Source organism: Trachymyrmex cornetzi, unplaced genomic scaffold (genome assembly GCF_001594075.2).
Source record: "Trachymyrmex cornetzi isolate Tcor2-1 unplaced genomic scaffold, Tcor1.1 scaffold236, whole genome shotgun sequence".
Classification (NCBI taxonomy): Eukaryota; Metazoa; Arthropoda; class Insecta; order Hymenoptera; family Formicidae; genus Trachymyrmex; species Trachymyrmex cornetzi.
The window spans coordinates 40,476-57,860 of record NW_017297019.1 but is presented as its reverse complement, the minus strand read 5'-3'; the positions used below and the strand labels follow the sequence as shown (position 1 = coordinate 57,860).

Here is a 17,385-nt window from a genome sequence, read left to right as displayed (position 1 = left end):
TATATTTTAATGTTCGTACCGCCGTGCAGCCGGAGTTGTCATTTTGTATTATCTAATTCTTATCTGAAATAAAAAAACAAAATTTTTTATTAATCTTCATGAAATTTTATCCTAAATGAACTAAGAAAACAAAAAAAAAGTGCAGAATTAAAGAAATTGTATGAGTTTAAAAAAAAATTACAATTTTTACGAGAAATTTTTTACTTCTTTATGAAAAAAAAATTGTTTAGTTACATTTTTTAAAAACGTTTTTAGTTCAACGAGGACAGCAGGTTATTAGCTAATTAAAAAGCTTTGGAAAAAGTGAATCAGTCAAATACTTTTTTTCTGAGACGTTACATAAACTTGAAAAACGTGGTTTCGAGAAAAACGCGTTTAAAGTTTTCGATACGAAAAAATTATAGTTATTGCAAACTTACAGCAATTAGATGCTAATCTGTCATGTCAGGCCCATATACTAAGTCTTCCGCTTCTTCATATAATACAATTGATGCGCATTTAGACTGTCCATTCATTGCTTTTGAATACATTTTGTCGTTTTCGAATGTCTTCTAACGTCCAAACTAACTGAAGGGGTCGTGGCTAGACTGATCGCCATAAATTCTATACAAGACTCCGAGGTTAACGGTCTGCAAGGCTGGGCAAAATACATCATTAAAGTATTCGAAATACAAAATACAAAATACTGTGGCAATCTTAGTAGTTTAAATACAAGATACAAAATACTGACAATCTTAGTATTTGAAATACAAGATACAAAATACTTTTGATTTTTCAATTTGAAATACAAAATGCAAAATACTTCTAAAATTTGTATTTTAAATACAAAATATTACTTTAAAATACAAAATACAAAACATTTATAAATTTTTTATTGTAAATACACAAAGTAAGACTAGAACAAAGTAACTAATCTGTTTCAGTTATTTCTCATAAATATCCCGACATTATGTGTCTTATCATAAAAAATTAATAAAGCTGTTTGATAACATAATATAGATGATAACATAAATAATGAAATCGTACGAATTTATCGCTATAAAAATATTGTGATAGTATCGAAACTGTGAAGAAAAATTATACGATTCTGATTGTTAGAATAATAAGCAAATATAATTAAACATTACAGTAAAATAATTCTAATACAGTATAATCCTTCGAAACAAAAGTTGGCAGGAAACATTGAGAACATTGGTAACATAATAATTGAACAAAAAACAACAATATCACTTCACACTTGCCACAAACAGTTTGCGATACACCGGAATATACAATTTCTGATAGGTTAAAATCATATTATTCTTCACTATGGCTGTTTCCTCGCATTGTGTCTGGGGCTTCACTCTCTTGTACTCTTTAAAAGTTCTATTGTTCTATGTTACCAACCGCACGAGAATCTTTACGAGAAACTTATTTTTTTGTGCGAGATTACAAGATTTGATAACACTGATGACTTGACACTGCATGAAAGTTAACGAAAATAATCAGTATCGCTGTTATATGAAAAAAAAATTTAAGTTACTATTATTGTTGTCAAGGATCATTATTAAGGATTTTTTTTGTATTTCAAATACAAAATATTTGAAATACAAAATACATTGAATAACCTTCTTGAAATACAAAATATAAAATACATTTTGTATTGTATTTGAAATACAGTATTTAAAATAGTATTTGTATTTCAAATACTGTATTTCAAATACAAGTATTTGAAATGTGCCCAGCCCTGACGGTCTGTTTTCTACTTTAGAGTGAGACAAGTATATTTTGCTTCTCTCTAACCTATTACACCAGTGTACACTAGTTCAAGAGTAGCAAGGGCAGAAACAGAAAACAGATCGTGGGAACGCCAGTTCTCCTGCTGCGCGACCGTATACCTGCGTGAAGCGTTCCTGTTCCATCAGCTGTATCTATTTAAATACTTCGAATTTCAGTTTGTTCCTTCAGGAACTATATTTTCATGAATTTTATTATCGATTTATGAAAAAAATCGAAAATTTTGAGTTTGTAAACCAGGATCCCCCCATAAGATAATTGTATATATAGTCGGTCAAATTCTTGTCGTTTCCAAGTTTTTAACAATGATTTTAGATCACCCAATATTTTGTTGATCGGATTACACAAGTGTATAGGTATCAGTGTCTGATAATAAAGCTTCCGTTTTATTAATATAATCAAATTTGTCCATACATAGCTATGACGACATTTCCTTTGTCTGCACGCGTTAGCAGTATTTGTGGATTGTCTTTAATGAATTGTTTAGTAGCAATTAAGGAATCTAAAATCTCATCGTCAATATTTGATCTGCATTTTGTTATATTTTTAATATTCTATAAGTATGGGAAAAATTTATTTCAGAAAGTATTTACACATTATTGGTTTTTAATTTTAATAGATTACCAGGTGTACAAGTATGAAGTGCGGATTTGAGACAACAGATGGTGCACCAATGCAGTGTGTAGTAAAGATTTGACGTATATGCCATTTTGTTGTGCCATCAAAGTGTCAAACGCGCATAAGTGATAAATTGAAAAAGTGTTTGCATAGTATTGTTTTGCTGTGTTCACTATGTCGAAATTTGTGCCAAATAAAGAACATTCGCGGACAGCATTAATTTTTTGTTTTTATTTGAAGAAAACTGCTGCTGAATCATACCGATTACTTCGAGAAGTTTATGGTGAACATGCTCCATCGCAAGATACGTGTGAACGATGGTTTCGGCGTTTCAAAAGTGGTGATTTCGATGTTGTAGACAAGGAACACGGAAAACCGTCAAAAAGGTACGAAGATGTAGAATTGCAAGCATTGTTGGACGAAGACGATTCACAAACACAAAAACAACTCGCAGAGCAATTGCTCAGTCGTAGTCGTGAAAGATAAAGTTGAACCATCTTTTACAACATGCTTTACAACCGGGAATGGCAGGTTAAAACTTCGCTTTACAACATTTCACAACCATTTACAACTACGTTTACGCAATTGTAGATCGGGCTTAACTGACAGTAATTTCGTAACAATATAAATTATTAGGATTTTATTAATTTTTTTTCAATATATCAATTTTTCCTTGAGTGTGATGTAGCGTTATTCTTACAATTTTCAGTTTTATGAAGAAAAACATATAAAGTGTATAAATAAATCAATCCCCGGTCGCACAAAAGTAAAAGTTGTATTCTCCTTTAGTCCTTTACACACTCGAATGAATTTAGCTCGTTAAAATGCGAGTTTACGGTGATGATCTTATTTCATAAAATGAAAAAGTCAGTCATATACTGTCTGTTATTGCGACCACACACGTAATTCTATGAATTGAAATAGATTATATAGATTGACAATTTCTTCAAACTAAAATTTATGTAAAAAAATTTTTAACAATTTTTTTGTTAACATGTTATTTACAATTTGCGATATCTATTTGCGATATCTATTTGCGATATCTATTTGCGATGCATATTGCAATTTTATTTAGAATCTGAAATTGTATATCATGGATCATATCGAATCTCCAATCGGTTCTTCACACGCCCATAGTAAACAAGAAACGTTCCAAAACATTTCAGTAATGTTGCAGCAACGTTGTAACGTTACTGAAATGTTTCTTGTTTAGTGGGCGGTCGAGCAACTGTTTGTAAACAATTAGATCTGTTTTTTATTACTGCACTCTCTGAATTGGTGCACACGGTGCAATAAGTTGAAGTGAAACAAAGGTATATTTGTTTCACTTCAATTTATTGCATCGTGTGCACCAGTTCAGAGAGTACAGTAATAAAAAACAAACCTCTTATGTTCGCTCTGGAAATTACTCATGGCTTACTGGACATTCTCTCCTCATCACGAATCAACGTTTATTGTTTTCACTGCATCTATTTTACTACGTCATAACTATTGAACATCTGAGGAAGACTCGATCTTGCAGCCGAAACATGTAACGTTAGGCCCTGCGCACAATAGAAAGAATAAGAAATTAGGAATAAAAAATAAACAATTTCAACCTATCAAAAACCGTGTATTCCGATGTATTCGATTTCTGATAGGTTAAAATCGTTTAATCTTTATTCCTAATTCCTTATTCCTTCTATTGTGTGCAGGGCCTTACTATTTTACAAAAAGAATATAGACAATCAATTTTTTCGAATGGTACATATACGATCAGAATAGCAAATATGTAATATAATCGTTTTTCTTCTTAATTTATAATTCGATTCTTATTTTCCGTTCAAATTTTTATTTATTTATTATTTATTTTTTCACGAAATTTCGAATCTTAGGAAACTAAGAAGATCTCTTTCCCTTTATATTTACTATTTTCGCTCACCATTTTCGCTTCCGCTGATGCACTTTTCTCTTTCCAAGAATCCGCGGAAACCCGCCGGGATAGACCGCGCACAACGGAGGGTCGCGTATTGTGCGGCTCATCATCGGCGATAGAGGCAGCGGCAACGGTAGCGACAGCGGCGGCGACGACGGGTATCGAGATGAAAGGCGTCGCCAGTGCATGGAATACACAGAAAGCACGGCAGTCGCCGCCATCACCCCTGTCATCGCGCAGGCTGAACTCGGGCGCCGCAGCAGCATTTTTCAACCCTGTCGTTGCTGCCGCCACCTCACAGAGATGCGCCGCTGTGAAGGGCGCCGTCGCCGTCGATGCCGCAGCGTCGAGACCGCAGTATATTTATCAGGATCGTCCTCTTATCACTGAGACTAGCAAGGAGGATGCCATGGAGCCGGAGACTAAGGAGGAAGACGAACGATGCTCGACAACGCCAAGTCCCGAGGTAGCGTTTTTTTCGCCTTTTTTTTATGGGAGCATCTTTTATTATGCGTAACAGCGTGTATGTAAAGTATTCCGAATATATTTATATTCATACGTAAGAGAGAATGGTTTTTAAATTCTCTAGTAAAGTGGCGCATAAAAGATTCTTTAAAAATGAAACTCTTTAATCACGCTGCGACTTAATGTATTTGTGGTAAATTCGAATTGTATACCTGGAATAATGTACGTAGTATTATATATCGATATTAATATCATTGTTGTGAATCTACAATACACTATTAATAACTCAAGACAAAATTGTTATTTCTAAATTATTAAACTATTCCATTTAGACTCTGTCAGTAACATGACATTTACTTTAAAATTAAATAAAATCTGAATTTTAAAAAATTAAAAAACAATTAGAATTAAGATTTCAAACGTAGAGTGTTTTCAGTTATTTAGAAGCACAGCAAAAGTTAACGATAACACTATAAGAATTTAATCTGACAAATGTTTTTAGTTTACTTCAGTTTTTTGCACATGTGAATATTATCACTGTTTCAAATCTAATTTTAATATAGACGTAGAAATTAAGGTTGCATCTAATTGCAATGTATTACATCTTGAAATCATGCGTTTTTCCTTAAATACTAATAAAAACGTCTGTGAAAAGAACGAAGGTTGAAAACCGCTGCTTTACGAATTGCCTTATGCTCGTGGCTCGTGGCGCACGATACACCTTCACTAACATATCTCGTATTGATTTTATGGGAAGCCCTCGACTTTCATCTCTGTCTTGCACTTGTCATCCACCGTCCCCCCCTCTCTCCCCCTTCATCCCTTCTCACTCTCTCTCTCTCTCTCTTTAACTCGCTCACTCACACTTACATTTTCCTTTTTCGCGCACATGTACGTACATTTCTTTTTCCTCCCTGAGCCCCGGTTGTAAGTCGTTCCATCTTTTCTCTTTCTGGGTCTGACCCTTATAAGTCATCATCCTCCAAGATTCGTCTGCGTTGCATTGCTTCTCTATTTATTTTCACTTGTGAATATGTTGAAAATTTCAAGTACGCTGCAGCATGTTTCTTCTTGTATATATTATCCGAAATAATTTACGTTTCGCAAATATAAAAACATCTTATTTGAATCATGAACGTTTAAGTAAAGTAGTTTAGTTGTAAAATGTCAATAAATGAAGTCACAAATTTCACGTTTAAGATTAACGAACAAATGTTTTTCTATATCGTGTAAATATTTCAAGAAAAATCATAAAATGACCGCATCATATCATTTGTTGAGCTTGAAAAACTGTTGCAAAAGAAAAGATCACGTTGATAAAATCGCAAAAAATCTATTCTTACGTGCAATACGAGATCAGAAATCGGGAAAAAAATTTTTTGCAATTATAGTTATGCTTGAGGAGTAAATATTACAATGAGGATGATGGCAGCGAGGAGGAAGCTAAACAGAATAGCACTTCCCTGCCTAGCCACAGGCTACCGTCTTTGTATCGTGGAACGTGGCCCATCAGAAGAGACGTATGGGCTAATCAGCAAATTGGCTTTCCGACTCAGCAGAGCAGATCACTCCCTGCACAAAATGTAAGTTATAACGGCGTAAATTATATTGCAATTTGTAATGTTTTTCATACCATACGGGATACCAAAACCTGCGCCTATCCTTTTGATTGTTAAAAGGACATTCAGTAGTTTTGGGGAAATAATTTTAAAATATTCAGTGTATTATGATTCCAAATAATGTATAAACTCCAGAAAGTATCTTTAAAAAGATGTCTAAGAAATGGCATTTTTTAAACAGTTTCATGTTATCTGGAAAAATGAAAACATTGCTCCAAATTCTATGCTCATGTGTAGGATGTGGCCAGCGTGATAAGTTTCTCGTCATCATTGAACTCTACGGGTCTCGAAGGCAACTCCACGGAGCTGCAAGGTCATCGTCGACTAGATGCCAAAGTGGACGTGGTGTACAATCTTCTCGGTATGCTCGAAAAGAATGGTCGAGATGATATGAGCACGACTTTGCTTTCTATGAGCACTTCCATAGACAGTTGCCTGGTGATGAGACAGTCAGGCTGCCTACCGCTATTAGTGCAACTAATTCACGCACCTGGACAAAATCCTGACACTCGAAACAGAGCTATGCAGGCATTACGCAACGTGGTGCATGCCAAAAGTGACGAGAGAGCTGGTCGCCGGGAAGCACGAGTGCTTCGATTCCTCGAGCAATTGCGCGACTATTGTCAGAATCTGAGAATGTCTTTGGAACAGGATCAGCTCACAGATGACCTCGAGAGAGGACACCCTGCGACGACGATAGCTGCGCTTATGAAACTATCCTTCGATGAAGCTCATCGCCACGCAATGTGCCAGCTGGGCGGTCTTCATGCCGTCGCGGAACTCATTGAGATGGATCATTTGATTCATGGTAGCGAAAGCGATGATCAAAATTGCATTACATTGCGACGATATGCAGGAATGGCATTAACCAACTTGACTTTCGGCGATGGCAATAATAAGGCACTGCTCTGTTCCTTCAAGGAATTTATGAAGGCGTTAGTCTCGCAATTGAAAAGTTCTAGCGATGACCTGAGGCAAGTGACAGCGAGCGTTTTAAGAAATCTATCCTGGCGTGCCGATAGTAGCAGCAAACAGACTCTGAGAGAAGTAGGTGCGGTGACAGGCCTGATGAAAGCCGCCATGGAAGGCCGCAAGGAATCCACCCTCAAATCAATCTTATCTGCTCTGTGGAACTTGTCGGCCCACTGCAGCACGAATAAAGTGGATATCTGCGCTGTAGACGGTGCTCTAGCCTTTCTCGTAGATATGCTGAGCTACAAGGCGCCGTCCAAGACGCTTGCGATAGTTGAAAATGCCGGTGGTATTTTGAGAAACGTATCGAGCCACGTGGCGGTACGAGAGGATCATCGAACCATCGTGAGAGAAAGGGGCTGTCTACAAGTTCTCCTGCAACAGTTAAAATCGCCCAGCTTGACAGTAGTCAGTAATGCCTGTGGAGCGCTCTGGAATCTGTCCGCGCGATGTTCCCAGGATCAACGTCTCCTTTGGGATCTGGGCGCTGTACCGATGTTACGCAGTCTCGTTCACTCCAAGCACAAAATGATTTCGATGGGTTCTAGTGCAGCCTTAAAAAATTTATTGAGCGCTAGACCTGGTTGTAACAATCTCGTCCACTTAGACTCTACCGCTCGAGGACTGGGACTGTCAACCTTGCCAAGCCTGGTCGCTCGCAGGCAGCGGGCTCTAGAGCAGGAAATCGACCAGAATCTGGCGGAAACGTGTGACAATATCGAGCCGAGCACATCGCCAACCAACAAAAACGAAAAATTCACATTCAAACTTGATCATAGCTTTCTTGGCATCAATGCTCATAGATTGCGCTCTTATCAGTTGCACAGTCAACCTAGCACATCTACTGTCAAATGCAACGGAGTTGCCAGGAGCGAGAGTAGAGATTCGATGCGTTCTGTGACGAGCACACATTCCGACACTATGTTCGAACGGGTAAATCGTCATGTTCTGAATGGTATATCGCCCACCGACTCGCAGGTTAAGCAACAATCCTCATCGTTGCATTCTGCTGTCGGATTCGGCAACAACGGTGTGTGTGGCGACGTTCATCCGAGAACCACTTCCTCCGAGAGAAAATACACCCTGCGTTATAAAAACGCAATACCGAAACAACTAAAACCTTTTGACGTTTTCGGTTCGACATTAAACAAGCTGAGATGCACGAATTCTACTATATCATGGGCTGCAGTGCCTAATCAAGAACCCTCTCAGATCTCGCTACACTCTTCCATCGAGAACAACATATCTCTGATCGATCAAATGTCGTCCTTGTCCAAAGCTGGTAGTCAATCTAGCGTGTCCGAGGAAGTCGAAGCGACTGTTCGTATTAAATTGGATTATCGAACAACCACAAATGCAGTTGTCGCTAATTCAAAGCCGACCTCCGACCTGTCTGATGTTCCTTCTATGAAAGAAAGCGCGAGAAAAGTCTTATTGCGCCAACATGACACGCTAAACAGTGTTCAAAAAGCAATATCGTCCGCAACGATCGTTCAAAGTCCGGACGATAATTTATTCGGTGATTATGCTGAAACAGATTTGGATCAACCAACCGATTATAGTCTGCGATACGGCGAGCAAACTATAGACGACGAAAAGCAATCCGATTTCTTCTCAGGCAATGATGAAGGACTTCAGCACGAGGATACAATTAAAACTTACTACACGGAGGGAACGCCGCGCGCATCCTTGAACTCATCTAGAGCCACTTCCGCTTCCGATCTGCAGGATGATAATCGTATAAGGAGCTTGTCGAAGAAATTATCGGAACGATATAAGGTAAGGCATATAGAAGATCACAGTGAATGCAAAGCGCCGTCCTTGACGGACGTACCAAAACTGAACGACTTTGCCAAATCGGAAATGGAGTTGAATTTACGAGACGTGACACATCTTACGGACGATGAGAGTGCAAATCGTTTGTTACCATATCTTGAAGATCAAAGCAAGCAAAAAGGCAATCGAGAAGATGCAATTGTACAAAGTCATTCAAGGTAATTATGCTTTCTAAATAAACATGATACTTCATATTTATGTAGAATCCATCAAGCTTTAAATAATGAATTATTATATTATATTAGAATATGTGTGTTTTTTAATAATTGTTTTCGTGATATTTGCGCAGTGTAAGAACGACGCCAATTTCAATGATATTAGAAAATTCTGAATATAATGATGATCATAATGGGGAATCCAGCTCTAGGATTAATAATCTTGGTAATTTAAACATTTTACTTAGCCTAAATATTTCGTATAACTTAAACAGATTTAACAGGCTTCCTCACAAATAATATAAATTTGCAGACTCCAAACCAAATAAAGTAAATAAAGATTTACCATTGAGTCATATTGAACTCTCAGCTGACAGTACTAGTTTAAAGATTTCCAATAATGATTCTGGATGTAAGTAGTATATATAATTCCGCGCGCGCGAAAATTGTGGAAAAATAGACTAATTCAGTAAATACAAAACAATTTTTCTGGATATATATATAGATCAAGTTAGCGACGGAGACGAGGATGATGAGGATTTACTAGCCGCTTGTATTAACATTGGAATGCAAAATAATCGGTAAAATATTAATTATTACTGTGGCACTTACGTAATTTGTTACTTTACAATTTTCACGAAATTGTCTTATTTTATAGGCATAGACATTCCTTTATAGGAAATAATCTCGAAAAACTTCCTCGATTAGAAACTAATCTGACTCGATATCAAACTAGTCTTGCTTTAAACCAAGTCGAGCATAAAGGAACTGTAATGTCCGATAGTTCACCGTTTAATGTAAAGTACGTAGAGTCTCATGAAAATAGAGAAGACAAAAAAGATAACAATGAAAAACTATCTAAAAAGAATCTTCAAACGGAAACAGTCACAGTAAGAATATTTCAGACTAATTTTTTAATATTAATTTTTCATAACACTATATTATATTATATATAATACTTATTTTAATTATATTTTAAAAAGTATTTTGTTCACAGATAACGACAAACATGAATAATATGCATAATGAGAAATCAAATAACACCATGAAAACAGTAAATGGTAATAATCTCAGCAATAATCTCTCAGAAGAAGCAATATCTATATTACAGACATCCAATACATCTTTAGATAAAAACGTTTCCAATGATTTTGTCATAACTGATGAACGTGGCAGAGATCAAAATAGCTCCATTAGATTAGACGAAGCAATAATTGATGTTCGACTCACAGATATATCATTTATGAAGCAATCAAAAGATTCTGAAAACAGTGAATCGATCGACTCCGTCGAACAGTCTGAACATGCGCTTTTAAAATTATGTATTCAATCCGGTATAAAATCCGAAGGCAACATCACATTGAACCAAAGTAACGCAGATTATATTAAGTCGCAATTAAAGCTATACAACAAACAAATGGACATTATAAAAGAAAAAAATAATGATGAAACTGAGATTGCGGATAATATGGACGGCAAATCAGAAACAACCTTTGAAATCATGAGGACCTTAGATGTTCTTCATCGCGACTGCGCAGAGAAACATACAAAAGAAGAGACATATAGACGACAGAGAGATCCCGATGCTATGATTGCTTCGTTAGATCGATTGACGGCAACACTGGTTCAACAAACTGAAGCGATACGTGAACGAGACTCCAGTACAATGAAACAGAGTCTAACGTGCGACACATGGAATGAGGATTCGCCCAATGACATTTCCTTTCCCAGCATTAGCATGAGTGCACCGTTGGTTGCTTCATTCAACAGCGACGCACAGGAAGATCAGCGTACTACAATATCAGAGAATATCGAGCAGATTAACATGACAGAGTCAAAAATCATCCAACGCGAGGCTATCAAATTAGCAGAAGCGGTGGATGCAGAGATAAATAACCAGAACGAGCTCGAAACAACGAGTCCGATATCCATCGACCTCGAGGCGATCAAACCACCGTCCTCGATGGGAAGTTTACTTTCACTGACGGCAAGTTACGCTGGCACTGCTGACAATACTGAGACGTTGATCAACCGAGATAGGTGTTATTCAACGTCGCTGCCACCGGCGCCAGTGAGAAATTTTAATGATTCTCGCAACATACGGAAGAAGTCCTTGCCAGTTGGCGTGGTAGCCAAGCGAGCATTGGGTCAAGGTCAGAGCCACATGACTAGCTTGGAAAATCTGCTGAACGAATGCACCAGCTCACATTTGGAGAATGTCAAACCACCATCCATGATGGACGAACTACCGGATGTAGGTGATATGGAGAATAGCATGTTAAGCGTGGCTAGCATTACATCGGAGATCGCGGATTCGAAAGAACAAGTCTTACATAATTTGACTGGCAGCGATCCAGCAGTGTTCGAAATGCTGAAACCAGTTGCCAACGTGCTGTCCATGACATGCATGCGTTATGTCGAGGGTATGCAAAACAGTACGAGTAACAGTCTGAGTGAATATTTGGAGAATATCAATCCACCGTCCTTGTTCAATGAGGTGACTGAAATGGACGAATCCACGATGGAAGCAACTACTGACATTATGTGCAGCGACACTTTGTGCCTAGATATGGAGTTGCACACTGATGAAGTAGTGCACTCGATCGTAGCGGAGGTGATTGATGAAGCAGAGAACGGTACTGACGAGGCAGTCACGCCAATCTCGTCAGAATATTGCGTTAGCAGCTCGGCTGAATCGACGCCGAAGAAGCGATTGCATTCGATAAGCTATTTAACCCCGAAACAAAAACGAAACTTAGCGAAAGAGAGATACAAGACATATACCATTGCCGCAGAAATCATCAAGAAAGAAGAGGAAGAACGACGAAAACAAGACGATATTGTCAACGATGCAGATAATAGAATTCTAAGTAGAAAATGTTCTCCTTTCTCGAAACTAACGCCAAAACAACGCAGGGCAGAGAATAGAGCGAGATTCCAGACACAAGTACTAGGGAATCCTTTTCCGGATCTGAACGTCCAAACTAAGACCATTGAAGACGCTGTTGAGAAACAGGAAGTTATATCCCCCGTCAAGTCTTCAATTCCTATGCTCACGAAGTTGCCCGTGTGTAAAGCAATGAGAAGGAAACACGGGAATTCGCAAGAAAACAAGGAGAGATATCGTACAAGGACGTTGAACGATTCAGAAACTGTGTTCAAAGAGATGGAATGCAATTCCGAAAATCAAGCTTCGATTGTCGGCATAATAGAAAAGGGGCAAGCAAGTGCGCAAGAATACGTGCGGGAGGAAATTCAAAGCATGCTAGAACAGAATACCACTATCGTGCTAAACACTCTAAATGAGTCAAATAAAACTAATGATACAACCGCCAATATTTTGCGTTGCGAGACTACTTTGGAGTTGAATGATTCCGAGTCAAATCATAATCTAAAAATTCGTTTCGTAAACGGACTTCCAAAAAAATTGATAAGTACACAATACGATAACGCTCAAACTCCCATGGCGAATATTGATAATGAGGAATTGCAAGACGAGCATATAGAAGTCGCTTACGAGAATCTGGGCTTGACAAACCCAGCTGATTCAGGCAGTGATGGGGAGTCCAATTGCGTTGATAAAGGACAAGAACTTAGAGAAACAAAAAGAGCACGAATAATCAAGCCGCCAACGCTAGATAGAGATCCGAGTATGGATTCCACTGGGACGGATAAATCCGAGCCAGAAAGTCCAAAAGCTATTCGAGGACGAAGAAAGGCACTATATTCCAACCCAATAACGCGAAAGCCGACCCCACAATCCTCACCATTGAAGCAAGTGAACCCTGTCAGCGGGATACCAATAGGTCGCAGCAATACTTCACCCATTGTTAGAGCTACTAGAACTATTACTTTGCGAAAGAATAATAATAGTACAATGGTTGCTATGAAGGACTCTCCGAAATCTAATACGAGCCCGAAGAGGACTTCGTTTTCCGTGGACATAGAGAAGAAGACACGAAATTTGGCGACTGTTTCCAAAAGGGCCTCTATACCTCAAAGGGGATCCATGTTAATTTCCACAAAACCCACTAAGCGTCATAGTACACTTCCGGCTTGCTCATCGAACTATCAAAATAACAGCAAACCGTCAGAAATCCCAATTAAACTATTGGAACGTCAAGGAACTTTTACAAAGGACGAGCCAGAGGTAGATAATGCACCGACAGTGCATTCCGCGTCGTCTTCCCCAATAAAGACGAAGATCGCCAAACCAATTAGAGATGTTTCATCAAGGATATATTCGGCAGCGGGTAAATCCAAAATCTCCGTGAAAACGCAACAAGAGTATCAGCCAAAAATTATGGTTAACAATTCCGAAAAGATGCAATCATCTAAAGGATTGTTAATGGTATCGAAAAAAATATCATCTGGAAAAATAGGTGTATCAACAAAAGTTCTTAATGGTAATGCGTTGCAGAATGACAAAACTGTTCGAAAGATTAATTCACTGGGACAACGATCTAATAGTAATTCCAGCATAATTTCTAATTCACCTATGAGCGTACAAAATCGTAAGTTGGCGAAGGAGGCAACGAGTAAGATTGCGAATCTTTGGAAGAAAGTTGAGGAGAACAAGAATAAGCAGCGTTTCGAGAAACTAGACACTAGGCAATGGATAAGGCCCACTAATAGCGCCACCGAGGTAAACGTCGCAACCGCTGGCACGTTCAATAACCTGCCAGCATACAGACTATTCCGCAGTTCCACGTTCGAAGGAATTTCCCAGGAGGACGGCAATAACGGCGAAATATCCTGCAAATCCAAATCCAACCGACAACCGGTTTTAGGCACGCAGATTGAATGTGACGGTCTCAAGTACAGGAACTCTTGCGATTTCACAAATATGAATGCCTATGAAGCGCCCTGCAAGATACCAGTGAAATCTTCTGTACAAGAAACGTACAAGCGAGAGATCACACAGTTGAGTGATATTCTAGTGACTATGAAGAAGCAACCGAGCGCTGACCTCGCAGCAGAAACGGATCTCACCAAAAGAATATCCAGACTTGGTTCTTTTATTCGAGTGGACCCAATGACAACAGCGGAGGACAGCAGTAGCGGTGTGCGAATGCCAGCTTCAGCAATCGTATCGCCTTTCAACTACAATCCAAACTCAGACATTCCATCGCAAGCGGCCAAAACTAAATCGAATGAGGAGCAGGGTAAATTAGAAACGATAGATTGCTACACAGAAATAACCACAGGATCCACTCGGGTAACGACAGTATAGAGAGACGTACCCCGTATACAAAACATAAATAAGTTCTGTAATAATTGCCACTTTTTCGTTCCTGACTAGTCATTGTGTATATTCGCTTAATATTAATAAGTTTCCTCGCACACATTTGTCATATGTGATATGCATTACAAGTAGATAATTTTAATCTTTTTCTTCTTTGTCTCGTTATATATGGCATGTACAAGTTCTTTTACTTTTTTTATCCAGAATATAAAATAGTTATAATATCCATAATCTTGTACGCGATGCCAACTTCTTCAATAACGACAGAATTATGTGAAATATCAATAGGAAGTTTCAAGATCATTTTTGTCCATTTTATCTGCTGTATATATACATGATGATATAGAATAATTTCGAGTTTGAAATAAGAAAGAGAATCAGTCAAAAATCTACGTTTACACAGCTCGATTTAAGGCCTTTTCATGCTGACGCTCGACGCTCATTTTCAGCGTCAAAGTGGGTCACGTGATCGAAGTTGCCTCTGAATAGCGAAAAGTGCATGAAAAGGGTTATAGTGTTATATTTTAAGGCCCGTATTCAGAACGCGCTTACAATGATATTAGCGCGCTAACATACTATACTTTACGTCACGTATATTATAGAATTTCAGAGATAAATATGCGCTTTTATCGATAAAAGCGCGTTCTGAATACGGGCCTCGAGCTGCTCTAACCGGCTATTTTAGCGACAAAAAGGATCACGTGATCAAAATGGACATTTGATATTCGTCAATTTTAACCACGTGATTCTTTTTGTCGCTGAAACAGCCGGTTTGAGCAGCCCGTGAAAATTTACCTTAAGAGTTAAGTCAGTGTCAGCGGCAGTCTAGTCTTCAGTCTTTGCAGTGATAGAGTAGAAATATAGAAAATATACACTTGTGAACTAATTTGAATACTTGACATTATTACGGAATTTGATAGAAAAAAGATATGAAAATGATATTTAAAATTAATATCCAATATTATGTAAAATTTGTACTAAATATTTAAAATTAATATTTTCGAAAGTTACGAAAATTATTATATTGATAGAAGAATATATAATATATCGCATAGTATAACCTCTAATTTAATATAACGTTTGTATTTAAAATTTTTTTTGTTTTAGTATGGATATTAGAATGTTAAATAACTATTAAAATTATGTTTTATAAATATTTTTATTTATATCTTATTTATTTCGATACTTTCATCCAAATTAATAGGTATACCCAGACAGCAAAGCGTGTCTCAACAAAATCGCGCAAATCTGTGATTGCTTATGATGCTGACAACTTGCCGTAGATTTGTTTTCAACGATTTCAAATATACCTACATTGTAGTAACATGCAGACAACAATGTGCATATGTACTGCCAGCAGTTTAACAACAAGATAGCTGCATCAATGTTATCTTGTATTTTTGGTAATATGACTGCATTGTATGATGCTGCATATTATTGTGGCAACATGATGGCAATAATACAATTGTGATGATAATTTTAAAATGGCCGGCAAATTGCTGGCAAGTTGCTACTCAATGTTATCATATCGTGAAAGCATCAAATTGCCAACAATTGAAGACTCAGTTGCTGCAATTCTAGTAGCAACACATACTTAGCAAGCAACATGCTAGCAACAAGACAGACACGTTGCTGTTTGGGTATTCTGCAGATTTAATCTAACTTTTTATTTTAAAATGCCAAAAAAATTGAATAATTTTAGAATAAACAATTAATATGATAAACTTATTTATAAATAAATACTTTCTCTTCAGATTCCATCTTGTTTAAATCTAAATTTAGCCACTTTGCTTATCGTGTTCTTCTTTTTTGTATATATCCCTGTATTTCCGACCTGTCTATTTTGCTTGTCACATTGACGCTAGAAGTCGAATCAAATCCAACTTCTTCTTAACGCAGTGTCACAGAAGATGGTCACGTGACACGTTTGACGTTGCTTTTTAGCGTCCCATAAAATGGCACCTTTACGCCGAAGTTATAACATCGATGTTATGAAACTGGCCAATCACAGTTATTCTATTCAGAGGAATAGCTATGACTAGCCAGATTTCATAATATCGATGTTATAACTTTGATGTAAATCGAGCCATGTAAACATAGTTTATAATACGTAGCCATGATGGAAGAAGATAGTGTATCAATGCCAAATCGAGTCTAAACACTAGGTGTAATTGTGTGTCAAATTCTTTATTATATTCAAATATACGTTTCGATCCTTGTATCGGATCCTTATCAATATTTCTTCGTTACTAAGTTACATCAATGTGCTCCCTAGAACACTACATTATCAATGTTATTTATCAGTAATAGTTTAATTATAAATTAAAAATTGATATTTACTTACATGATATAATGTTAGTATGTTAGTATGAAAATCATGCTACTCTTCATGTCTATCGTCAACAGGCAAATGCTCTCGTTTACAATTTGTCGATTATTTTATCTTCGGTTTACATGTAATACGCATGACCGTCAATTATAAATAACAAAGAGATTGAAACCTAAACTTTAGCCAATAAACACTCATATGCTGAGTTCAAATTCTCCGTGTCAGTTTGTAAATTCAAGCTATTTTCTTGTCTACGTATATGTATCATTTCAGATGTGAATCTTTTGTTTAAAATTATCAAAGTCTACCAAAGTCTATATATAAAGAATTTTTTGACACACAATATTTAAAATTAGACAAATTTTATCTGAAGAAACATAACCAGACGATCCATAAATTTGATTGGTTATTAAAAAAACAATATCTCAATAACATTAAAAAAATAAAACCGATTA

General features: G+C 37.2%; 1 protein-coding gene and 1 long non-coding RNA gene across 4 annotated transcripts; one reads left to right on the top strand and one right to left on the bottom strand.

The window, feature by feature from the left end:
• On the bottom strand, positions 1 to 4,394 carry LOC108761017 (uncharacterized). The gene is made up of 3 exons (XR_001940108.1): positions 4,316 to 4,394; positions 420 to 637; positions 1 to 63 (listed from the first exon to the last, which is right to left on the bottom strand). It is a non-coding gene; the product is annotated as an uncharacterized LOC108761017 (long non-coding RNA).
• A 7-nt stretch (positions 4,395 to 4,401) lies between these two features.
• Positions 4,402 to 15,182, top strand: LOC108761016 (uncharacterized). 3 transcript variants are annotated; one of them, XM_018507328.1, is made up of 9 exons: positions 4,402 to 4,775; positions 6,166 to 6,357; positions 6,631 to 9,359; positions 9,491 to 9,582; positions 9,670 to 9,768; positions 9,862 to 9,937; positions 10,015 to 10,246; positions 10,354 to 13,707; positions 13,777 to 15,182. In XM_018507328.1, the coding sequence occupies exons 1-9, from the start codon at positions 4,476 to 4,478 to the stop codon at positions 14,587 to 14,589; spliced, it is 7,887 nt and encodes a 2,628-aa protein (XP_018362830.1). In that variant the 5' UTR covers positions 4,402 to 4,475; the 3' UTR covers positions 14,590 to 15,182. The 3 variants fall into 3 exon arrangements, with proteins under 3 accessions (XP_018362830.1, XP_018362831.1, XP_018362832.1); XM_018507329.1 differs by having other exon boundaries at positions 10,354 to 14,001; positions 14,201 to 14,268; XM_018507330.1 differs by having other exon boundaries at positions 10,354 to 13,700; positions 13,777 to 13,926.
• The last annotated feature ends 2,203 nt before the right edge of the window (positions 15,183 to 17,385 follow it).